The sequence below is a fragment of the Tachyglossus aculeatus genome, chromosome 15 (assembly GCF_015852505.1).
Source record: "Tachyglossus aculeatus isolate mTacAcu1 chromosome 15, mTacAcu1.pri, whole genome shotgun sequence".
NCBI classification, from domain to species: domain Eukaryota; kingdom Metazoa; phylum Chordata; class Mammalia; order Monotremata; family Tachyglossidae; genus Tachyglossus; species Tachyglossus aculeatus.
The window spans coordinates 27502703-27527826 of record NC_052080.1 but is presented as its reverse complement, the minus strand read 5'-3'; the positions used below and the strand labels follow the sequence as shown (position 1 = coordinate 27527826).

Sequence of the window (25124 nt, the reverse complement as noted above, 5' to 3'; positions counted from 1 at the left end):
CCGGAAGCATCCCGCCGCTACTGTCCGAGTCAGAATCCCAGGCCGCACCGACTCCTGAACGCACCAGTGGTCAGACCGCTGGTTTTCTTTGGAAGCAGAGAGTGTACACGAGAAGGGCAAGTTGGGGAGGTGCTCTCTCCCCATCCACCACACCTCCCTTTCCCGGCGCAGACACGGCAACAGATGCACAGTGCAAGTCTCTCCATTTATTTTAACAGCTCCTCCTCCTGCCCAGGCCTTTACCGGCACTGGCAAGAGACGCCTTGAACCCTAGGAGGGGTGGGAATTCCGGTGCTGGACAGTGATGCCTGGGCCTGCGACTGCGGTGGTAATGACGGGGGCTTGGTGAAGCCGCCTCTATTGCTGCTGCTGCTGCTGCTGCTGCTACTGCTCAGAGCCCGGGGCCGAGGGGAAGTGGGGCCTCCTGGCTAGAAGGGACAATTCCCAGCCCAAACCCTGCCTGGGCCTCTGAACGCATAGAAGGTGATTTTGTGAGCAGGGAGGGGATCCCTTGGCTCACCCGATCTGCCCTGGCCCGGGCAGGGGTGAGGAGTGAGCTCAGGGGTAGAGGGGCCTAACTCCTCCTTCCTCCTCCGGTGCACAAGAAGATTCCCACGGCCACGCCGGAGATAGTGAAGATACCCACGATGATGCCCATGACCAGCGGCCTAACGGAACGTGCAACCTGCCTATCTATATAGCATGGCGGGGGGGTCCAGGGGAAGAAAGAGAGAGAGAGAGAGAGAGAAAGAGAACAAGTAAGTCTGGGGAAGGCGAGGCAACAGGGCCAGCCCAGAGGAGACCATCTTGGGGAGCCCAAACCTGAAGGAGGAAGTGGGGATGGGGGAGGCCAAACCTGAAGGATGCAGGCTGGGAATGAGTTGTTCAGAGGCGGAGGGAGGCGGTCTGGAAATCAGTTGTTCAGGGGCTGTTGAGGGAGGGAAGCCAAGGCTGAGGGAGGCAGTCTGGGGGGTCAGATGGTCGGAGGGGGAACCCAATGCTGAAGGAGCTGGTCTGGGAATCACACCAAAGTAGGTGGGAGGGGAAGCTGAAGCTGAGGGAGGTAGTTTGGGAGTCGGATGGTTGCAGGTTCTCGGGGGCGGCGGGGGGCGGTGAGGCCCAATCTGAGGGAGGCAGTCTGGGAGTCAGCTGGTTGGGGGTGGAGGCAGGGAGAGAAGGGTCCAGCTGGAGCAGAGGGATGCGGGGGTCGGTCCGGGGGAGAGAAGACGTGGGCGAGGCAGCCTTCCCTCACTCTCAAATTTGCACTCCTTATTCATCTCGTATTCAGTCCCACAACACTCATGTTCACACCCGTAACTGAATTATTTAAATCAATGTTGGTCTCCCCCTCTAGCTTGCAAGCTCCTTGTGGGCAAAGAATGTGTCTACCGACTCTGTTATACTGTAAACTCTAAAGGGTTAGTACAGTGCTCTGCACACAGTAAGCGCTCAATAAATACCATTAATTGATTGATCGCCCGGGCTCAGGGCTCAGATCCTCAGATGTGGGCCGGGGAAAGGGGGGGACGAGCCCATCGGCCAGGATGAGAATTGGCCAGCCCCGAGTCTGACCCAGCCGGGTCAGGCCCCTTCCTCCCGCCCGGTCCGGCTGGATCAGGAAAATCCTCCCTTCCTCCCCTCTGGCCCGCCCCGCCCCGTGCCGACTGGTCCTGCCGGGCTCCAACCCCAGCCCCAGATTGGGGATCCTTCCCCAGAGCCTACCAAAACTGGGCACTTTCCTCTTCAAGTAGTTGACGCAGGTGACCTGGAGGAAGTGCTGCAGTTCGTACCGAGTTCGGTTGTACCTGTTGAGCTGTTTCAGGGTGAAGGCGGCCAGGTCCCCCCGCCACTCGCTGGTCCAGAGGGCCGGGGATGGCCAGAAGTGGAAAGAGACGCTTGCGTTCAGGGACACCTCATAGAAGGTGTGGGCCGCAGAGCCCTTGCCCGGCAGCTCGCAGCCCAGGGAGGAGGTCAGCGTCAACGGGACTGGGGCGAGAGGGCCAGTGGTTAGGGTGGTCCCAGCCAGGGGCCGGCGGGCACCCAGGGCCCCCGCAAGGATTCCTCGTGCGGCCACCTTCTGCTCTGGCCTGCTGGCAGCCCTGAGGTGAAGGTCTGGGACCCCCTGCTCAGGCATCCCTGCTCTTCCCCCACCGACCTCCGTACACTTCTAGCCGCACCCGATCGCGCCTGTCCCCTCCCTGCGGCCCTGGCCGTTTCTCCTCTGTCCCCCTGCGGCCCCTGGCCCTCCCTTCTTCCCCACCCCTGCAGACCTGACTGCCCCTTGCCCCCCACCCCGACCACCTCTCCCCTCGGTGCAGACTCCCCACCCTCGGACTCACAGGACAGGCCTCTCTCGTGGTTGATGAGCACCACCACATTCTTGAAGTCCTCCAGATAGGCTTTCAGGCCCTTGAGGGTCTCAGCCCAGACCTCAGGTGGCTCCGGGAACTCCAGCTGCCGGATGGTGGGAGGGGATCCGCCCTTCTCCATCTCGTGAGTGACCGTGTCCCCAAGCGTGGCGTTGCCCCAGAATTGCACCAGGCTCGCATTTGGGAAATGGGACACGTGGAGCATGGCAAAGCGATGAGGCCCTGGGTAGTGAGGAGATTAAAGGCCAGATCTGAGAGGGGAGGGTTAGGCGAGGAGCCAGAGCTGGGGCTAGACCCGAGGAGGCGGGGGTCGGGCTTGACGTCCGGCGATGGGGAGCTGGGCTCATCTGCGGAAAAATGGGGGCCGGAACGGGTCGGGGTTGGATCCGGGAGTCTGATGCCGTACAGCGGTGATCAAATGGGGAGAATTCAGGAGCAGGAAAGGGAAATTGGATTCGGCCTGCCCATCAGTCGGCCCCGAGGGCTGAAGAGCTGTAGAATAATGTGAAGAAGGTTAGAGAGAAAGAAGAAAACAGTCCTCGGGCTCACCTAGCCATCAATCTGATGGTGAAGGCGGGTAGACCCCGATATATGGACAGCCGCATGGGAGAGACCAGAAGCAAAAGGACCCACTCGTATCAAACCGACTGTCCGCCTCCATCATTATCATCATCATCAATGGTATTTACTGAGTGCTTACTGTGTGCAGAGCACTGTACTAAGGGCTTGGGAGACCTTGCCTGGCTTTGTGGCTTGGTCTGGTCCACTTAGACTGAACTGTGGAATGGCCTCACTGGAGCTTGGGAGCTCTGGACCAAACCTGAGTTTCTATCCATACTGGAGATTCCCTACTCCCTTGCCCCCTCGCCACACATGCAAACACTCTCTCTCTCTTTCTCTTTCAACCCCTCATCCACGTGTAGGGCACGTGGAATATTTCAGGAGACTCAGGGGAAGATTCAATGATGGTTCCTATGAGCCAAACCCACAGAATGGTTGGAGAAGAATAAAACTCCCATTTGAGCCCTCACCAGGGTCGCCTCAAGGCTGACCCACCCTCTCCCGGGCTCCCCAGCACTGGACAGACGGCGCTGTCGACCCACCCTCATCCAGTACTTACCCAGAATCAGTCGGTCGGAGCTGACTTTCCCGTCTCCTGGGACGTTATCTAACCTTGCCTTCACTGCCATTGTCCTCTCCTGGTTCTTCTTTATATTTTCACTCTTTAGTCACCGGACCCACAGCCTCACGGCACTTGTGTCCCTAGCCATGATTTATTTTACTGTGTGTCTCCCCCTCTAGACCGTAAGCTCCTGGTGGGCAAAAAACAAGTCTACCAACTCTGTCATATTGTACTCTTCCAAGCACTTACTAATAATAATTGTGGCATTTGTTAAGCGCTTACCGTGTGCCAAGCACTGTTCTAAGAGCTGGAGGGGTTATAAGGTAAACCAGGTTGTGCCAAGTGGGGCTCACAGTCTTAATCTCCATTTGACAGATTAGGGAATTGAGGCCCAGAGAAGTGAAGCATCTTACCTCCTTCCCTTCCCCACAGCACCTGTATATATGTATATATGTTTGTACATATTTATTACTCTATTTATTTATTTATTTTACTTGTACCTATCTATTCTATTTATTTTATTAGTATGTTTGGTTTTGTTCTCTGTTTCCCCCTTCTAGACTGTGAGCCCACTGTTGGGTAGGGACTGTCTCTATATGTTGCCAGCTTGTACTTCCCAAGCGCTTAGTACAGTGCTCTGCACACAGTAAGTGCTCAATAAATACGATTGATTGATTGATTGAAGTGACTTACTCAAAGTCACACAGCTGACAAGTGGTGGAGTCGGGATTAGAACCCATGACCTCTGACTCCCAAACCCGTGCTCTTTCCATTGAGCCATGCTGCTTCTCTATACAGTGTACAGAATACAGTGTTCTACCCACAATAAGTGCTTCATAAATAATAATAATAATAATGGCATTTATTAAGCGCTTACTATGTGCAAAGCACTGTTCTAAGCACTGGGGAGGTTACAAGGTGATCAGTTGTCCCACAGGGGGCTCACAGTCTTAATCCCCATTTTACAGATTAGGGAACTGAGGCCCAGAGAAGTTAAGTGACTTACCCAAAGTCTCACAGCTGACTAGAGGTGGAGCAGGGATTTGAACCCATGACCTCTGACTCCAAAGTCCGGGTTCTTTCCACTGAGTCACGGGATTAAAACTGTGAACCCCCCGTGGGACAACCTGATCACCTTGTATCCTCCCTAGCGCTTAGAACAATCAATCAATCAATCAATCATATTTATTGAGCGCTTACTGTGTGCAGAGCACTGTACTAAGCGCTTGGGAAGTCCAAGTTGGCAACATATAGAGACAGTCCCTACCCAACAGTGGGCTCACAGTCTAGAAGGGGGAGACAGAGAACAAAACCAAACATACTAACAAAATAAAATAAATAGAATAGATATGTACAAGTAAAATAAATAAATAAATAAATAGAGTAATAAATATGTACAAACATATATACATATATACAGGTGCTGTGGGGAAGGGAAGGAGGTAAGATGGGGGGATGGAGAGGGGGATGAGGGGGAGAGGAAGGAAGAGGTGGAGCCGGGATTTGAACCCATGACCTCTGACTCCAAAGTGTGGGCTCTTTCCACTGAGTCACGAGAGCACTGTACTAAGCGCTTGGGAAGTACAAGCTGGCAACATACAGAGACAGTCCCTACCCAACAGTGGGCTCACAGTCTAGAAGATTAAGTTTATGAGCCCCACGTGGGACGACAACTTGATTACCTTGTAGCTACCCCAGCGCTTAGAACAGTGCTTTGCACATAGTAAGCGCTTAATAAATGCCATCATTATTATTATTATTATCATCATCATCATCATCAATCGTATTTACTGAGCGCTTACTGTGTGCAGAGCACTGTACTAAGCGCTTGGGAAGTACAAGTTGGCAACATATAGAGACAGTCCCTACCCAACAGTGGGCTCACAGTCTAAAAGGGGGACACAGAGAACAAAACCAAACATACTAACAAAATAAAATAAATAGAATAGATATGTACAAGTAAAATAGAGTAATAAATATGTACACGCATATATACATATATACAGGTGGGGTAGGGAAGGAGGTAAGATGGGGGGATGGAGAGACCCCGTGGGACAACCTGACCACCTTGTATCCTCCCTAGCGCTTAGAACGGTGCTTTGCACACAGTAAGCGCTTAACAAATGCCATTATTATTATTATTATTTATGAGTATGATTATTAATCAATCAATCAATCAATCGTATTTATTGAGCGCTTACTATGTGCAGAGCACTGTACTAAGCGCTTGGGAAGTACAAATTGGCATCACATAGAGACAGTCCCTACCCAACAGTGGGCTCACAGTCTAAAAGGGGGAGACAGAGAACAGAACCAAACATACCAACAAAATAAAATAAGTAGCATAGAAATGTACAAGTAAAATAAATAAATAAATAGAGTAATAAATATGTACAACCATATATACATGGACACGAACGGACGATTTCGGAGGGGGCTCAGGGTCTTCGGGACACCGCCCCCTCCCGTCTCTAAGCAACGGGGCGGGACGCCGGAGCAAGAGAGGACCGACGTGATGACGTATTGCGTGCGTGCGTCGGGGGGCGGGGCCAGATGGTGCACGAGCTGTCCCCCCTAGGGGGCGTGGCTTGGGGAGGTCGGTGGGCGTGGCCCGCGCGGGCGTGCCCCCCTATGGGGCGTGGCTTAAGGAGCCCGTGGGCGTGTCCCCGAGAGCCCCCTTAGGGGCGTGGCTTGAGGGTCCGGTGGGCGTGGCCTCCGTGGGCGTGAGCCCGAGGGTGCCCCTAGGGGCGTGTCGTGAGAAGGGCGGTGGGCGTGGCCTGCGTGGGCGGGGCCCCAGGGGTGGGTTTCCCGCACAGCCGGAAACAGGCTGGGGGTGGGAAAGGGGAGGAAGGAAGGGAACGGCCTGTTTTCTCTCCCCTGATCCACAGCAAGGAAAGAATGAAGTGGACGGAGGGAGGGAGGGAGAGGGAGAGAGACTCTCCATCAATCAATCAATCGTATTTATTGAGCGCTTACTGTGTGCTGAGCACTGGACTAAGCGCTTGGGAAGTCCAAGTTGGCAACACATAGAAACAGTCCCTACCCAACATCATCATCAATCGTATTTATTGAGCGCTTACTGTGTGCAGAGCACTGTACTAAGCGCTTGGGAAGTACAAGTTGGCAACACAGAGACAGTCCCTACCCAACATCATCATCAATCGTATTGATTGAGCGCTGACTGTGTGCAGAGCACTGGACTAAGCGCTTGGGAAGTCCAAGTTGGCAACATAGAGAGACGGTCCCTACCCAACGGTGGGCTCCCAGTCTAAAAGGGGGAGACAGAGAACAAAACCAAACATACTAACAAAATAAAATGAATAGAATAGATAGGTACAAGTAGAATAGAGTAATAAATATGTACAAACATATATACAGGTGCTGTGGGGAAGGGAAGGAGGGAAGATGGGGGGGATGGAGAGGGGGACGAGGGGGAGAGGAAGGAAGGGGCTCAGTCTGGGAAGGCCTCCTGGAGGAGGTGAGCTCTCAGTAGGGCCTTTATTCTTTAGTCTCAAATTTCCTTAAATAATAATAACAATAATGATGGTGTTTGTTGTGCCCACTGTTGGGTAGGGACTGTCTCTGTATGTTGCCAGGTTGTACTTCCCAAGCGCGTAGTACAGTGCTCTGCACACAGTAAACGCTCAATAAATACGATTGATTGACTGGGGAAGCAGCGTGGCTCAGTGGATAGAGCCCGGGCTTTGGAGTCAGAGGTCATGGGGTCCAATCCCGGCTCCACCAATTGTCAGCTGGGTGACTTTGGGCAAGTCACTTCACTTGTCTGGGCCTCAGTGACCTCATCTGGAGAATGGGGGTTAAGACTGCGAGCCCCCTGGTGGGACAACCTGATCACCTTGTAACCTCCCCAGCGTTTAGAACAGTGCTTTGCACATCAATCAATCAATCAATCGTATTTATTGAGTACTTACTGTGTGCAGAGCACTGTACTAAGTGCTTGGGAAGTACAAGTTGCACATAGTAAGCGCTTAATAAATGCCACTATTATTATTATTATTAAGCGCTTACTACATGCAAAGCTGGGGGGATACAAGGCGATCAGGTTGTCCCACATGGGGCTCACAGTCTTCATCCCCATTTTCCAGATGAGGTAACTGAGGTCCAGAGAAGTGAAGTGAGTTGCTCAAAGTCACACAGCTGACAAGTGGCGGACCCGGGATTAGAACCCATGACCTCCGACTCCAAAGCCCCGTGCTCTCTCCACTGAGCCATGCTGCTTCTCCTTAAAGACTTGCAGCCATTTATTCATTCATTCAATCGTATTTATTAAGCGCTTACTGTGTGCAGAGCACTGTACCAATAAAGCACTTGGGAAGTACAAGGTGGCAACATTCATTCATTCAATCGTATTTATTGAGCGCTTACTGTGTGCAGAGCACTGGACTAAGCGCTTGGGAAGTAGAAGTTGGCAACATATAGAGACGGTCCCTACCCAACAGTGGGCTCACAGTCTAGAAGGGGAGACAGACAACAAAACAAAACATATTAACAAAATAAAATAAATAGAATAAATATCTACAAATAAAATAAATAAATAAAGAGTAATAAATAGCCAACCACTTCTCCCCAGCCGGCTCCTTTCTCGTAGATTCATTCACTCATTCAGTCATATTTACTGAGCGCTTACTGAGTGCAGAGCACTGTACTAAGCGCTTGGGAAGTCCAAGTTGGCAACATATGGAGACGGTCCCTACCCAAAAGCGGGCTCACAGTCTAGAAGGGGGAGACAGAGAACAAAACCAAACATATTAACAAAATAAAATAAGTAGAATAAATATGTACAAATAAAATAAATAGAGTAATAAATAGCCAACCACTTCGCCCCAGCCGGCTCCTTCCTCGTGGATTCATTCACTCATTCAATCGTATTTATTGAGCGCTTACTGTGTGCAGAGCACTGTACTAAGCGCTTGAGAAGTACAAGCTGGCAACATGTAGATTGGCAGCCCCTCATGGACCTTGTCTACATCTCATCTGTTGACTCGTTTCCCCGGCCCTTTGGAATAGTGTTTTGCGCACAGGAGGCATTAGATACTACTACTACTAATAAATTCATTCATTCAATTGTATTTATTGAGCGCTTACTGTGTGCAGAGCACTGTACTAAGCGCTTGGGAAGTACAAGTTGGCAACATATAGAGATGGTCCCTACCGAACAGAGGTCTCACAGTCTAGAAGATGGTACTTGTTAAGCGCCTACTCTGTGCCAAGCACTGTTCTATGCGCTGGGGTATGAGCCCACTTTTGGGTAGGGACCGTCTCTATATGTTGCCAACTTGTACTTCGCAAGCGCTTAGTACAGTGCTCTGCACACAGTAAGCGCTCAATAAATATGATTGAATGAATGAATAAATACAATTGAATGAATGAATGAGTGAATAATAAGGTAATCGGGTTGTCCCCTGTGCGGCTCACAGTCTTAATCCCCATTTTACAGACGGGGTAACGGAGGCCCAGAGAAGTTAAGTGGCTTGCCCAGGTCACACAGTCGACAAGCGGCGGAGTCAGGATTAGAACCCGTGACCTCTGACTCCCAAACGCAGGATCTTTCCACTAATCCACGCTGCTACTACTACCATGACCACTAATATGTGTGTGTTTATCAGTGGGTCAGTGACTGCAGTGTGTGTGTCTGCATTTCTAGGTCAGTGGGGTGCATATGTGTGTGTGTATCTCTTGGATTGTTTGTGTGGCTCAATGTTTGTGTGGTTTAGTGAGTCTGTCAGTCAATCATATTTCATTCATTCATTCATTCAGTCAGTCATATTTATTGAGTGCTTACTGTGTGCAGAGCGCCGGACTAAGCGCTTGGGAAGTCCAAGTTGGCAACATATAGAGACGGTCCCTACCTAACAACGGGCTCACAGTCTAGAAGGGGGAGACAAACAACAAAACAAAACATGTGGACAGGTGTCAAGTCGTCAGAATAAATAGAAGTAAAGCTAGATGCACATCACTGAGTTCTTACTGTATGCACAACACTGTACTAAGCGCTTCGAAGAGTACAGTTCAAAATAAACAGGCACATTCCCTGCCCACAGGGAGCTTATGCACTAGAGGGGGAGACAGACATTAATATAAATAAATTACAGACGTACAAAAAAGGGCTGTGAGGCTGGGATGGGGGATGAATAAAGGGAGAAAGTCAGGGTGACGCAGAAGGGAGTGGGAGAAAGAGGAAAGGAGGGCTCAGTGAGTATGTGTGAGTGTCACCGTGGGTCAGTGAGTGTGCGGGGCGGGTGTCCGGGTCAGTGAATGTGTTTCAGTGTGGGGGTTGTGTCTGAGACACTGTGGGTCAGTTTGGTTTGAGGCTTTGGGTCTGTATGAGTGAATAGGTGTCAGTGTAAAACTTCTGTTTTTTCCCTGGAAGGTGGGAAGAGGAGCGCGGGGCGGTGGGCAGAGAAGCAGGGGCCGGAGGGCAGCGAAGCAGACGAGCAGGGGGGCAGAAGAGCAGGAAGCAAAGAAGCGGGAGGGCGAGGAGGGCAGAGGAGCGGGAGCTGAGGGGCAGAAGGATTGGGATAGAGAGGGAGAAGAGAAGGGGCAGAGAGGGAGAGGGAGCAGAGAAGCAGAGGGGCAGAGGTTATGGTGGCTGTGGATTCTGAGAACGGGGCGTGGGGCAGAGGTGCCAGTGGGCAGCCCGCTAGTGCCCAGCTGGAGGTCTGAGGGAATCCGATCCAGCTAGCCGTCGGCCATGTGCTGGCCATCCCTGACCCTCTCATTCCTCCCTCCGATCCTCTGCCCCACACTCGCTGTGGCCTGGCAGGGGAGGAGATGCCTTCCCTGGTCAACCGCGACGGACCACCGCAGCGGCCGCCTTTACTCACCACGGGTCGGGGAGGGGCCAAGGAAGAGGACTAGTAAAGAGGCAAAAGTCAGTCCTCCCTCCCTGCAACCCAAGGACGTCCCCAATCCCACCCCTTTGCCCACACAGAACCCCCCCATCCCAACCCCCTCACTATTTAGGGTCTCTCATCCCACCCTCTTACCCCTCCACCCCAAGAGCCACCCACTGAGCTGAGGCTGGGGTCCCTACCCCCCTAGAGAGGAGGCTAAGCCAGTCAGGCAGAACAGGGCAAGGCAATTCTCCCTCCTCCAAGCTCTTCTCCAAACAGGGATCTGGGAATTGCAGGGGTTCAGGGGGAACCCCCACTTACCTGCTCTGGGTTCCTGGCTGCAGAGGGCCCAGCCAAGGAGGAGGGCGAGGAGGACTGGGGGCAGGCGGAGGGGAAGATACAGCATAGCCACCGGGCCAGAGAGGAGGGGGTCACGTCTAGGGGTCAGCGGGCAGGCGGTAGTGGCCAACGGTCCGGATTTGTGGGTGACGATGCGCTCGGGGCCTTGGATGGCAGCAGCGGGGCCCGACACAGGACAGAGTGGCTTGTTGTCCCAGAGTGGGAGCGGGGCTGTGGAGGGGCAGGAAGGAGGAGAGGCCAGATCACAGAAAGGGGAGGAAAAGGCAGAGGGAGGGTGGGGACTGCTAGTCTAACTTTACCTCATTTCCCACCCAGTGACCAGTTCTCCCCGCCCCAGTCCTCCCCTTTCTCCTTCCCGCCAAATCTTCCCGTCTAGGCTCAGGCACACCGGCTGCCCTGGAGGAGGCCTCTGTGCCCCCCCTCCCTCAGGCCCAGACTTCCTAGAGAATAATAATAATGGCATTTATTAAGCGCTTACTATGTGCAAAGCACTGTTCTAAGCGCTGGGGAGGTTACAAGGTGATCAGGTTGTCCCATGGGGGGCTCACAGCCTTCATCCCCATTTTACAGATGAGGTAACTGAGGCACAGAGAAGCGAAGTGACTCGCCCAAGGTCACACAGCTGGCAATTGACGGAGTCGGGATTTGAACCCATGACCTCTGACTCCAGAGCCCGGGCTCTTTTCACTGAGCCACGCTGCTTCTCTAACATTCCTGGCAATTGACGGAGTCGGGATTTGAACCCATGACCTCTGACTCCAGAGCCCGGGCTCTTTCCACTGAGCCACGCTGCTTCTCTAACATTCGCTAAGCGCTTACTACGTGCAAAGCGCTGTTCTAAGCGCTGGGGGGATACAAGGTGATCAGGTTGTCCCGCCCGGGGCTCACGGTCTTCATCCCCATTTTACAGATGAGGTAACCGAGGCTCTGAGAGGTGAAGTGACTTGCCCAAGGTCACACAGCAGACATGCGGCGGAGCCGGGATTCGAACCCACGACCTCTGACTCCAAAGCCCGGGCTCTTTCCACGGAGCCACGTCCTGGAAGAGGCCTCCTTGTCCATACCTGGGGGAGGGCAGGAGGGATGGCACTGGTGGTAACCGAGTCAGCCCTTGGGCCTCCAGGGGGCCGAGTGTGAGCTCCCTGCTCCTCCTCCCCCTCGTCCCCCTCTCCATCCCCCCCATCTTACCTCCTTCCCTTCCCCACAGCACCTGTATATATGTATATATGTTTGTACAGATTTATTGCTCTATTTATTTATTTATTTATTTTACTTGTACATATAATAATAATGTGGGCATTTGTTAAGCACTTACTATGTGCAAAGCACTGTTCTAAGTGCTGGGGGGATACAAAGTGATCAGGTTGTCCCATGTGGGGCTCACGGTCTTAATCCCCATTTTACAGATGAGGTAACTGAGGCTCAGAGAAGTTAAGTGACTTGCCCAAGGTCACACAGCAGACATGTGATGGAGCTGGAATTCGAACCCATGACCTCGGACTCCAAAGCCCGTGCTCTTTCCACTGAGCCACGCTGCTTCTCTATCTCTATCTATTCTATTTATTTTATTTTGTTAGTATGTTTGGTTTTGTCTCCCCATTTTAGACTGTGAGCCCACTGTTGGGTAGGGACTGTCTCTAGATGTTGCCAATTTGTACTTCCCAAGCGCTCAGTACAGTGCTCTGCACACAGTAAGCGCTCAATAAATACAATTGATGATGATGATGATGATGCTCCTCTCCCCAAACTGTGAGATCTGCAGGTTAGGGGACGGGCAGGCGGCGGGAAGGGCCCTCTCCCTCCTTCCCTCCATCCTCTCCCCCTCTACTGCCATCCTTGCCCGTTCTCACGGCCCCTGGGCCTCGGGCCATCATCATCATCATCAATCGTATTTATTGAGCGCTTACTATGTGCAGAGCACTGTACTAAGCGCTTGGGAAGTACAAATTGGTCCCTGGGTTTGGGTGCAGCAGGAGGCAGGGGGGTCCCAATCTCCAGGGCCAAAGGAGCAGGGAGGCCGTGAAAGGAACTGATCCGCTCCCGGGCGCTTCTACTTCGGCTCATTCCCACCACCCGCATTCCCGGCGGTTTCCCGAGCGGGATAGTGGGGAGGCGGTGGGAGAGGGAAAATCTTCAGACCTTCCCTGTCCTGTGACTGCCCAGTGCTCAGCACACAGTAAGCGTCTAAGAAATACCATTACCAACACCTCCACCATCACTCCATCATCATCATCAATCGTATTTATTGAGCGCTTACTGTGTGCAGAGCACTGTACTAAGCGCTTGGGAAGTACAAATTGGCACCATCTAGAGACGGTCCCTACCCAACAGTGGGCTCACAGTCTAAAAGGGGGAGACAGAGAACAAAACTAAACATCCTAACAAAATAAAATAAATAGAATAGATATGCACTCCATGGAAATGAAGTTACCCAGGCACAGAATATGGATGGAGAGGAGGGGGCTGGGGCAGGGTGAAGAGACGAGATCAATTAATCAATCAATCAATCAATCAATAGTATTTATTGAACGCTTACTGTGTGCAGAGCACTGGACTAAGCGCTTGGGAAGTACAAGTTGGCAACATATAGAGACGGTCCCTACCCAACAGTGGGCTCACAGTCTAAAAGGGGGAGACAGAGAACAAAACCAAACATACTAACAAAATAAAATAAATAGAATAGATACGTACAAGTAAAATAAATAGGGTAATAAATATGTACAAACATATATATATATATATATATATATACAGGTCAATCAATCACAGTCATAGTTATTGAGCACTTATTGTTTGCAGAGCACTACATTAAGCGCTTGGGAGAATACAGTACACTACCAGTAATAATAATAACAATAATTATGGTATTTGATAATGGTATTTGATATGTATATATGTTTGTACATATTTATTATTCTATTTATTTATTTATTTTACTTGTACATATCTATTCTATTTATTTTATTTTGTTAGTATGTTTGGTTTTGTTCTCTGTCTTCCCCTTTTAGACTGTGATCCCACTGTTGGGTAGGGACTGTTGCCAATTTGTACTTCCCAGGCGCTTAGTACAGTGCTCTGCACATAGTAAGCGCTCAATAAATACGATTGATGACGATTGATGATGATAAGCACTTACTGTTTGCAGAGCACTACATTAAGCGCTTGGGAGAATACAGTACACTACCAGTAATAATAATAACAATAATTATGGTATTTGATAAGCGCTTACTATGTGCCAGGCACTGTACTAAGCAGTGGGATAGATACAAGATAATCGAGTCAGATACAGTCCCTGTCCCACGGAGACCTCACAGTCTACATTCCCATTCTACAGATAAGGTAGCTGAGGCCCAATTAATCAACCGATCGTATTTATTGTGCGCTTACTGTGTGCAGAGCACTGTACTAAGCGCTTGAAAGGATAATTCAGCAACAAATAGAAACAATTCCCACCCAGCAATGGGCTCGCAGTCTAGAAGAGGGGAAATAGACAACAAAACAAAATAAAATAAGTAGGCATCAATAGCATCAATATAAAGATATAGATTTATAGATATATACACATCGTTACAAAAGAATAGAATAATAAATATGTACATATATACACAAGTGCTGTGGGGCAAGGAGGGGGATAGACCAGAGGGAGGGGGTCAGGGCGATGGGGAGGGGAGGAATACTTCTTCTGTCATCATCATCATCATCATCAATTGTATTTATTGAGCGCTTACTGTGTGCAGAGCACTGTACTAAGCGCTTGGGAAGTACAAGTTGGGAAGAAGAAGTTAGAGAAGTTAGGTTTCTAGACTGAGCCCACTACTGGGTAGGGACCATCTCTATATGTTGCCAACTTGTACTTCCCAAGCGCTTAGTATAGTGCTCTGCACACAGTAAGCGCTCAATAAATACGATTGATTGATTGATTGATTAAGATCACACAGCAGACAAGTGGCAGACAAGGCCACTTCTCAATAGAACAGAAACATCCCCGGCCTACAGTCTAGAGGAGGGGACAGACATGAATATAAACAAATAAATTCCAGGGAAGTGCTGGGAGGGGGGATAAATAAAGGGAACAAGTCAGGGTGACACAGAAGGGAGATGAAGAAAAGGAAAGGTGGGATTAGTCAGGGAAGGCCCTTTGGAGGAGGTGGGCCTTCCGTAAGGCTTTGGGACTGTGTTGTCTCACCTTATTAATCAGTCAATCGTATTTATTGAGCGCTTACTGTGTGCAGAGCACTGGACTAAGCGCTTGGGAAGTACAAGCTGGCAACATGTAGAGACGGTCCCTACCCAACAGTGGGCTCACAGTCTAAAAGGCGGAGACAGAGAACAAAACCAAACATACTAACAAAATAAAATAAATAGAATAGATATGTACAAGTAAAATAAATAAATAAATAGAGTAATAAATATGTACAGACATATATACAGGTGCTGTGGGGAAGGGAAGGAGGTAAGATGGGGGGGTTGGAGAGGGAGACGAGGGGGAGAGGAAGGAAGGGGCTCAGTCTGGGAAGGCCTCCTGGAGGAGGTGAGCTAGACTATGAGCCCACTGTTGGGTAGGGACCGTCTCTATATGTTGCCAACTTGTACTTCCCAAGCGCTTAGTACAGTGCTCTGCACACAGTAAGCGCTCAATAAATACGATTGATTGATTGATTGATATGTATATATGTTTGTACATATTTATTACTCTATTTTATTTGTACATGTTTATTCTATTTTATTTTGTTAATATGTTTTGTTTTGTTCTCTGTCTCCCCCTTCTAGACTGTGAGCCCACTGTTGGGTAGGGACTGTCTCTATATGTTGCCAACTTGTACTTCCCAAGCACTTAGTACAGTGCTCTGCACACAGTAAGCACTCAATAAATACGATTGATTGATTGACATGTATATATGTTTGTACGTATTTATTACTCTATTTTATTTGTACATGTTTATTCTATTTTATTTTGTTAATATGTTTTGTTTTGTTCTGTCTCCCCCTTCTATTCATTCATTCATTCATTCAATCGTATTTATTGAGCGCTTACTGTGTGCAGAGCACTGGACTAAGCACTTGAGAAGTACAAGTTGGCAACATACAGAGACGGTCCCTACCCACCAGCGGGCTTACAGTCTAGAAGGGGGAGGCAGATAACAAAACATTAATAAAATAAGTAGAATAGTAAATATGTACAAGTAAAATACAGTAGGGGAAGGAGGGGGCGAGGTGACGGACAGCCTTGAAGCCAAGAGTCAGGAGTTTCTGCCTGATGCGTAGGTTGATTGGTAGCCACTGGAGATTAGTGCTGAGGGGCTGGGAAGCGGGGAATGAATAAAAGGAGCACAGTCTAGACTGTGAGCCCACTGTTGGGCAGGGACCATCTCTATATGTTGCCAACTTGTACTTCCCAAGCGCTTAGTACAGTGCCCTGCACACAGTAAGCGCTCAATAAATACGATTGATGATGATGATGATGACGATTCGTGCTGAGGGGCTGGGAAGCGGGGAATGAATAAAAGGAGCACAGTCTAGACTGCGAGCCCACTGTTGGGCAGGGACCATCTCTATATGTTGCCAACTTGGACTTCCCAAGCGCTTAGTACAGTGCTCTGCACACAGTAAGCGCTCGCAATAAATACGATTGAAGGAATGAATTTGCTTGTATCAACCCCAGGGCTTAGCACAGTGCCTGGCACACAATAAGTGCTTAACAAATACCACAATTATTATTGTTTATTATTATTATTATTATTAACAAGGAAACACATCTGCTTCCTAGTCTTTCAACCCATGGTGCCACGCGGGCACGTACTGGCTTACCAGTCTCGCCCACGGACGTGCTCCTCCAGGTGGGTCTCCTCCATTCTCCTTCCCTCACTCTTGTGGTTCCCCGCCCCTGTGCCCTTCCTCCTCTTCATCATCCTCGCCGGCGCAGGGTGCTGGACCGAGAGACAGAAAAACAGCTGGCCAGTGAGGGCAGGGAAGACCACAGCGGCTGCCCAGGCCAGCGCATTTGAGGAGCTCCTGGCTCCATTTCCTGCTGCGCAGCCGTCCTGTCCCCTGTGTTGTGACCACTAACCCTGGAATCAATGCCCCTTCAAAATCACAATAGTAATAGTATTTGTTATGCGCTTACTATGTACCAAGCACTGACCCGAGCACTGGGGCAGATACAAGCAATCGAGCTGGACACAGTCCCTGGCAAGAGGCTCGCGGTCTCAATCCCCATTTTACAGGCATGGTAAATGAGGCCCCAGAGAAGTCAAGTGACTTGCCCAAAGTCACACAGCAGGCAAGTGGCAAAATCAGGATTAGAACCCATGACCTTCTGACTCCCAGCCCATGCTCTATCCACTCCGCCACGCCGCTGCAACTTAAAGTATCATGCCAAGGCTCATCCATCGTTCTCGACAGGAGACTCCACATACTGGACTCCCTCTGAAGAGCCCACTATGCCCACTATATAACATATAACAAGCCGGGTCACTCAGTCATATTTACTGAGCACTTACTGTGTGCAAAGCACTGTACTACGCACTTGGGAGAGTACACTAGAACAATAAACAAACTCATTCCCCACCCAAAACAAACTTACAGTCTAGAGGGGGGAGACGGACCTTCATTCATTCATTCAGTCAATCGTATTTATTGAGCGCTTACTGTGTGCCGAGCACTGTACTAAGCGCTTGGAAAGTACAAACGTGCAGCATATAGAGATGGTCCCTATCCAACAACGGGCTCCCAGTCTAGAGCACTCATTTGTTGAGCACTCACTATGTGCCAGGCACTGTACTAAGCCTTGGGTGAGTACAAGCAAATCAGATTGGGCATGGTCCCTGTCATCATCATCATCATCAATCATATTTATTGAGCGCTTACTGTGTGCAGAGCACTGTACTAAGCGCTTGGGAAGTACAAGTTGGCAACATATAGAGACAGTCCCTACCCAACAGTGGGCTCACAGTCCAGAGCACTCATTTGTCGAGCACTGACTATGTGCCACGTGGGGCTCACAATCTCAAACCCCATTTGACTGTGAGCCCGTTGCTGGGTGGGGAACGTCTCTACATGTTGCTAACTTGTGCTTCCCAAGCGCTTAGTCCAGTGCTGTGCACACAGTGAGCGCTCAATAAATACGACTGAATGAATTTGACAGATGAGGTAACCGAGGCCCGGAGAAGACTGGCCCAAGGTGACGCGGCAAATGGCAGAGGCCGAATTAGAACCCACGACGTTCTGACTCCCAGGCGTATTTAGGGAGGGCAGGGTTGCTTGTGTGCACTAGGCCAGAGTAGGGAGGAGCAGCGTGGCTCAGTGGAAAGAGCCCGGGCTTTGGAGTCAGAGCTCATGGGTTCAAATTTGGACTCTGCCAATTGTCAGCTGTGTGACTTTGGGCAAGTCACTTCGCTTCTCTGGGCCTCAGTGACCTCATCTGTAAAATGGGGATGAAGACTGTGAGCCCCCACCGTGGGACAACCTCATCACCCTGTAACCTCCCCAGCGCTTAGAACAGTGCTTTGCACATAGTAAGTGCTTAATAAATACCATCATTATTATTATTATTGTCTGGGCCTCAGTGACCTCATCTGTAAAATGGGGATGAAGACTGTGAGCCCCCCGTGGGACAACCTGATAATAATAATAATGATGGCATTTGTTAAGCGCTAACTATGTGCCAAGCACTGGTGGGGGGGGATACAAGGTGATCAGGTTGTCCCACGTGGGGCTCACAGTCTTAATCCCCGTTTGACAGACGAGGGAAGTGAGGATCAGAGAAGTGACTTGCCCAGGGTCACCCAGCTGACAAGCGGTGGGGCAGGGATTCGAACCCATGACCTTTGACTCCCAAGGCCGGGCTCTTTCCACTGAGCCACGCTGCTTCCCAACCTGACCACCCTGTAACCGCCCCAGCGCTGAGAACAGTGCTCCCACACTGAGCCCCTTCCTTCCTGTCCCCCTCGTCCCCCTCTCCATCCCCCCACCTTACCTCCTTCCCTTCCCCACAGCACCCGTATATATGTATATATGTTTGTACATATTTATTACTCTATTTATTTTACTTGCACATGTCTATTCTATTTTATTTTGTGAGTATGTTTGGTTTTGTTCTCTGTCTCCCCCTTTTAGACTGTGAGCCCACTGTTGGGTAGGGACTGTCTCTATATGTTGCCAATTTGTACTTCCCAAGCGCTTAGTCCAGTGCTCTGCACACAGTAAGCGCTCAATAAATACGATTGATGATGATGATGATGATGATAGGAAGCGCTGACTAAAGGGCACCGTCGCGCTGCTCGGGGGGGCCGGGGGCCGGGGCCATCCGGGTCCGCAGGCCGGTGACGTCATAGCCCCGGGGGCGGGCCCGGCCTCCCGTTTAAGGCCTGTTGTTGGTGACGTCAGCGGGGCCGCTCGCCTCCTCGGAGCCGCAGCTCGCCACCGGCCCCCCTGCGGCCAGCCCCCCTGTGCGGCCAGCCCCCCTGCGGCCAGGCCACCATGCCCTCGGACCGGCCCTTCAAGCAGCGCCGCCCCTTCGGTAAGGAGGCCGGGCCCGGGCCCGGGCCCGGGGGGAGGGGGGCGGGGGGCGGCAGGCCCACCCCATCCTCACCCCTTCCCGTCGCCCAGACCACCGACAGTGGCGACCCTCTCCACCCCTCCCCTCCCACCCCCCCCCACCGTCCGCCTCCCCGGGCCCTGCCACCCCTTGCCATCCTCGCCCGTTCCCTTGGCCCAGCCAAACCACAGTGGCACCCCACCAATTCGGCCCCGAGCCCCGGCACCCCTTGCCCAGCCAAATCACAGTGTCACCCCACCGCTTCGGCCCCCGGGCCTGGCACCCCCAACCCTATCCCATCCTCACCCGTTCCCTTGGCCCAGCCTCATGACAGTGTCACCCCACCAATTCAGCCCCGGGCCCCGGCAGCCCTTGCCCACCCCATCCTCACCAATTCCCGTGGCCCAGCCTCATGACAGTGTCACCCCACCAATTCGGCCCTTGGGCCTGGCACCCCTTGCCCACCCCATCCTCACCCGTTCCCTTGGCCCAGCCAAATCACAGTGTCACCCCACCCATTCGGCCCCGAGCCCCGGCACTCCTTGCCCACCCCATCCTCGCCAGTTCCCTTGGCCCAGACAAATGACAGTGTCACCCCACCACTTCGGCCCCTGGGCCTGGCACCCCTTGCCCACCCCATCCTCGCCCATTCCCTTGGCCCAGCCAAATCACAGTGTCACCCCACCAATTCGGCCCCGAGCCCTGGCACTCCTTGCCCACCCCATCCTCACCAGTTCCCTTGGCCCAGCCAAATCACAGTGTCACCCCACCAATTCGGCCCCGAGCCCCGGCACCCCTTGCCCACCCCATCCTCGCCCGTTCCCTTGGCCCAGCCAAATGACAGTGTCACCCCACCACTTCGGCCCCTGGGCCTGGCACCCCTTGCTCACCCCATCCTCACCAGTTCCCTTGGCCCAGCCAAATGACAGTGTCACCCCACCAATTCGGCCCCTGGGCCTGGCACCCCTTGCCCACCCCATCCTTGCCAGTTCCCTTGGCCCAGCCAAATGACAGTGTCACCCCACCAATTCGGCCCCTGGGCCTGGCACCGCTTGCCCACCCCATCCTCACCAGTTCCCTTGGCCCAGCCAAATGGCAGTGTCACCCCACCGCTTCGGCCCCTGGGCCTGGCACCCCATGCCCACCCCCATCCACACCAGTTCCCTTGGCCCAGCCTCATGATACTGTCACCCCACCAATTCGGCCCCGAGGCCTGGCACCCTTGCCTAGCCTCATGACAGTGTCACCCCACCGCTTCGGCCCCGGGCCCTGGCAGCCTTTGCCCACCCCGGCCTCACCAGTCCCCTTCACCCAGCCCACTGACAGGGTGAAGCCGCCCTACGTGGGTGAGCCCAGAGTTTGGAGGAACCAGAGCCGGCAGGCCGGGCACCACGGAGAGCCCGGGGCCCGAGAGGGAGGGTCGGAAGGATGTCTCCCCTCCTCACCTCCTGCACCTGCAGGGGCTTGGGACCTGCTGCCCGGGGGCGTCTCCCAAGGAGGCCCAGGACCGGGCTGAAGCAGTTTGGGATAGAGGGGGTGGGCCTGGAGGCGGCTGGCAACCCAACCCTGCTCCCGCCCTGGCTACTGGGGGTTCAGGTGTCTGGGGGTTCAGGAACCCAAGCTCCCCAGCCCAGCCTCCGGTGCCTTCCCACACTGAGCCCCTTCCTTCCTCTCCCCCTCGTCCCCCCTCCATCCCACCTCCTTCCCTTCCCCACAGCACCTGTATATATGTTTCTACATATTTATTACTCTATTTATTTTACTTGTACATATCTATTCTGTTTTGTTAGTATGTTTGGTTTTGTTCTCTGTCTCCCCCTTTTAGACTGTGAGCCCACTGTTGGGTAGGGACTGTCTCTAGATGTTACCAATTTGTACTTCCCAAGCGCTCAGTACAGTGCTCTGCACATAGTAAGCGCTCAATAAATACGATTGATGATGATGATGATGATGATGATGAAAGCCAGGCCAGGGCAGTGCCGCCGGCCCCTCTGCTGCCGCCCACCCTTCACTTGCCCCGCTTAACCGGATCTGGACTCGGCCCCTCGGTCAGGCCCGGGTCATCCTCTGCCGTTTACATGCCCGGGCCCACGGCCACTGCGGATTGACCAGTCCTGGTGCCCGCCATTAGGAGGGGATGAGATCTGCTCCCCTCCCTTGACCACACCCACATACAGCTCAGGGCCGGGAAGGGGCTCCCGGGGACACACCCAGGAAGCCCCCCACCCTGACAACTAATAATAATAATAATTATTATTATATTATTATAATATTATAATAATATTATTATATGTTGCCAATTTGTACTTCCCAAGCGCTTAGTACAGTGCTCTGCACATAGTAAGCGCTCAATACGATTGATGATGATGATAATGGCATTTGTTAAGCGTTTACTATGTGCAGAGCACTGTTCTAAGCGCTGGGGGGGGGGATACAGGGTGATCAAGTTGTCCCACGTGGGGCTCGCCGTCTTAATCCCCGTTTTACAGATGAGGTAACCAAGGCTCAGAGAAGGTAAGTGACTTGCCCAAGGTCACACAGCAGACCTGTGGCGGAGTCGGGATTCGAACCCATGGCCTCTGACTGCCAAGCCTGTGCTCTTTCCACTGAGCCACGCTGCTTCTCTGAAGCGAGGGGATGCGCTACCTGATGGAGCGGACCGCCCTGGGGTGTTGCTGCCCCCTCCACGGCACAGGGCCCTGGGGCCCGTCCGGCCTTCTGGGCCTTGTACAGTGCTGTGCACATAGTAAGCGCCTAACAAACGCCATCATCATCCTCATCATCAGGAAGGCACCTCCCCCATCCCAACTCCCTGGCGGGCATCAGTAGGAAGAGCCTGGTCTTTCCCTGGCCTGGCAGCCGCCCCGCGCTTCAGCAGTGATGCGAGAGCCTGGAGAGGGCTGGGCTTGGCCTCCGGCTGACGGGGAGGAGCCGGCCTCTGGGCCAGCTTGCTTGGTCAGCGCTTAGCCCAGTGCTCTGCACACAGTAAGCGCTCAATAAATACGATTGATGACGGTCCAAGCCAAGTGGACAGAGTCGCTCCACGGCGTGGCGATAAAAATGATGATGATAATGGTGGTGATGCGAAGCGCTTACTGTGTCAAGCACTTACACATAGTAAAGCCTTTTAGACTGTGAGCCCACTGTTGGGTAGGGACTGTCTCTATATGTTGCCAATTTGTGCTTCCCAAGCGCTTAGTACAGTGCTCTGCACATAGTAAGCGCTCAATAAATACGATTGATGATGATGATGATGTATTAAGCCCTGGACTGGAAATGAGACAAACAGGTCCCTCCCCTTCACCTGGTTCACAGCCAGTCCACGGGGGAAGGAGAATAGCTGTTGAATCGCCATCTTACAGATCATCATCATCATCAATCGTATTTATTGAGCGCTTACTGCGTGCAGAGCACTGTACCAAGCGCTTGGGAAGTACAAGATGGCAACATAGAGAGACAGTCCCTACCCAACGATGGGGCGACTGAGCCACAGAGAACGTGACCTTACTTACCCTCGCTCGTCATCATCATCAGTCGTATTTATTGAGCGCTTACTATGTGCAGAGCACCGTACTAAGCGCTTGGGAAGTACAAATTGGCAGTATATAGAGACAGTCCCTACCCAACAGTGGGCTCACACAGCAGGGTGGGGTTCCCAGGTCCTCCCTCCGGCCCCTGCTCTTTCCACCGGGCCCGTATCGTTACCGGTGCCCACAAGCACAACGTCCCCGCCGCGGTGCCCTGCCCTACCCTCCGAGGGTGGTGGGCTGCAGGGACCCCACCTGGTGTCTCTCGCCCCTTAGCTGAGCGCTGTAAGGAAGTGCAGCAGATCCGGGAGCAGCACCCCAGCAAGATCCCGGTGAGTGGCCCCCTCTTCCCTCTTCCCTCTCCCCTCCCTCGCCCACTCCCTGCCGCCCCACTGAGCCGGCCGGGGCGTCTGTAACCTGCCCGCAGGTGATCATTGAGCGCTACAAGGGCGAGAAGCAGCTGCCAGTGCTAGACAAGACCAAGTTCCTGGTCCCCGACCACGTCAACATGAGCGAGCTGGTGAAAATCATCCGGTACGTGCCCCTTCCCACTCTCCGGGACGGGGGGGGCCCGCCAGGGTCCTGTCTTTCGGCCATAGCAGTATGGCCTAGTGGATAAAGCGTGGGCTGGGGTGTCAGAAGGACATGGGTTCTAATTCCAGCTCCACCCTTGGCCTGCTGTGAGACCTTCATCATCATCAATCGTATTTATTGAGCGCTTACTGTGTGCAGAGCACTGGACTAAGCGCTTGGGAAGTGCAAATTGGCAACGTCTAGAGACAGTCCCTACCCAACAGCGGGCTCGCAGTCTAAAAGGGGGAGACGGACAACAAAACCAAACATACTAACAAAAGAAAATAAATAGAATAGATATGTTCGGCAAGTCACGTCACTGCTCTGGGCCTCAGTTACCCCATCTGGGAAATGGGGACTGACTGTGAGCTCCATGCAGGAGCCGGACCGTGTCCAACCTGGTAATCTTTTATCTACCGCAGCGTTTTAGTATAGTGACTGCCACAGAGGGCATAAAAAAAGAGCCCAAAGAACGAAAACAAAGGGCAGCAACCGGTGCTAGGGTGGCGCGGCCCTCACGGGCGCAGTGCCCGCCGAGCGCTGGGTGGGTGGCAGGACCAGGCTCCCCTGGCTAACTCTCCTGGCAGGGAGCGAGGGGGGCAGACGGGCAGCCCCCAGCCCAGGGCTGACGGTCTCAGTGCCCCCTCTCCCCCAGCCGCCGGCTCCAGCTGAACCCCACCCAGGCCTTTTTCCTGCTGGTCAACCAGCACAGCATGGTGAGCGTCTCCACCTCCATCTCCGAGATCTACGAGCAGGAGAAGGACGAAGACGGCTTTCTCTACATGGTCTACGCTAGCCAAGAGACCTTCGGCTACTGAACAGGGAGCCTGGGGCCCCCGTCCTTCCCCCCCCACCATCTCAGCCTTGGGGGGGGCTGCCACGTGTCCCCTCTCCTCCTCACGTCACCCTCCCCCCGGACCACGAGACCGCCCCGCGCCGCCTCCGGGGCGCCGGCTCTGCCCGCCCGCCGCCACCGCCCCTCCCCTGGATCCGGCCCGATGCCAAACCGTCTGTGGTGGGGGCGAGCGGACCCCAGAACGTACCTGCCTGTTCGCGGGGTGTTTCCGTCCATTTCGGGCACTCCGACTCTTGGTGCTAGGAGGTAGATGGGGGAGTCTGTGCCCCCGGCCCTCTGGGAGAGGGGTGGGGGGAGGAGAGGGCTGGCATTTTGCGTCCCCAGCTCTGCCCCTTGGTTTCAGGCAGCTGAGCGGGGCAGGGCCTGCCTCTATTGTCCGCAGGTGGGGAGCTGCCTCGGGTGGCATGGGCCTGCTTCTCCACGCCCCCTCGCCCACACCTTCCCCCTGAACCCACCCGCGACGTGTACATGAACCCTCGATAAAGCTATGACAACGATCCGCGTTAAAGAGAGATTCCCATTGCGGCTTAGGGCCAACAAAACTGAGGCCTAAGGGGGGTTTTGTGCGTCTCCCCCCAGCCTGCCAAGGCCAGCGGGTGGTTGGCAGGGTGGTGCCCGGCAGGACGCGGCCAGTGCCGCTCACCCAGTTGGGCCCGTGGAGACCCCATCCCTCACCCGGCCCTGTGACTCGGTGAGCGTGGGCGTGGAGGGAGTCGCGGAGGGGCCTCCACTCTCCCCTCCCGCCCCTCCTTGCAAGTGCTTAGTATAGGGCAGGGCACGCACAGCTTGGACGAGGAAGCTGGGGAGGAGGAAGGAGTTGCCGGTCCATGCTCAGGGATGGTCCCAGAAGCCTGGCCAGCTGCAGGGGCTGCTACAGAGCCAGCTCTGCCTGCGGGAAAAGCCCAAAAGCCCCGGCCCCACCACCT

At 53.1% G+C, this 25124-nt stretch overlaps 2 protein-coding genes across 6 annotated transcripts; one reads left to right on the top strand and one right to left on the bottom strand.

Annotated features, from left to right (window-relative positions):
• Positions 1-199: 199 nt before the first annotated feature.
• On the bottom strand, positions 200-16555 carry PROCR (protein C receptor). 5 transcript variants are annotated; one of them, XM_038757238.1, is made up of 6 exons: positions 16515-16553; positions 10668-10916; positions 2340-2591; positions 1723-1986; positions 857-928; positions 200-689 (listed from the first exon to the last, which is right to left on the bottom strand). In XM_038757238.1, the coding sequence occupies exons 2-6, from the start codon at positions 10750-10752 to the stop codon at positions 559-561; spliced, it is 804 nt and encodes a 267-aa protein (XP_038613166.1). In that variant the 5' UTR covers positions 10753-10916; positions 16515-16553; the 3' UTR covers positions 200-558. The 5 variants fall into 5 exon arrangements, with proteins under 5 accessions (XP_038613166.1, XP_038613167.1, XP_038613168.1 ...); XM_038757239.1 differs by having other exon boundaries at positions 200-693; positions 16515-16549; XM_038757240.1 differs by lacking the exons at positions 10668-10916; positions 16515-16553 and adding exons at positions 3490-3682; positions 5891-5915.
• A 2539-nt stretch (positions 16556-19094) lies between these two features.
• Positions 19095-24740, top strand: MAP1LC3A (microtubule associated protein 1 light chain 3 alpha). Its single transcript, XM_038757212.1, has 4 exons — positions 19095-19224; positions 23046-23101; positions 23197-23303; positions 23998-24740. Exons 1-4 carry the CDS (start codon positions 19185-19187, stop codon positions 24158-24160), a joined length of 366 nt encoding a protein of 121 aa, XP_038613140.1. The 5' UTR covers positions 19095-19184; the 3' UTR covers positions 24161-24740.
• The last annotated feature ends 384 nt before the right edge of the window (positions 24741-25124 follow it).

What these genes read in the sequence shown, in the direction of transcription:
- PROCR (XM_038757238.1), bottom strand. Translation starts at nt 10,752, where the DNA reads ATGCTGTATCTTCCCCTCCGCCTGCCCCCAGTCCTCCTCGCCCTCCTC. An exon ending in CAGCCAGGAACCCAGAGCAG is followed by an intron (nt 2,592 to 10,667) that starts GTAAGTGGGGGT and finishes CTCACTACCCAG; the next exon opens with GGCCTCATCGCTTTGCCATG. An exon ending in CCACGAGAGAGGCCTGTCCT is followed by an intron (nt 1,987 to 2,339) that starts GTGAGTCCGAGG and finishes CTCTCGCCCCAG; the next exon opens with TCCCGTTGACGCTGACCTCC.
- MAP1LC3A (XM_038757212.1), top strand. Translation starts at nt 19,185, where the DNA reads ATGCCCTCGGACCGGCCCTTCAAGCAGCGCCGCCCCTTCG. An exon ending in CAAGCAGCGCCGCCCCTTCG is followed by an intron (nt 19,225 to 23,045) that starts GTAAGGAGGCCG and finishes CTCGCCCCTTAG; the next exon opens with CTGAGCGCTGTAAGGAAGTG. An exon ending in GAGCTGGTGAAAATCATCCG is followed by an intron (nt 23,304 to 23,997) that starts GTACGTGCCCCT and finishes CCTCTCCCCCAG; the next exon opens with CCGCCGGCTCCAGCTGAACC.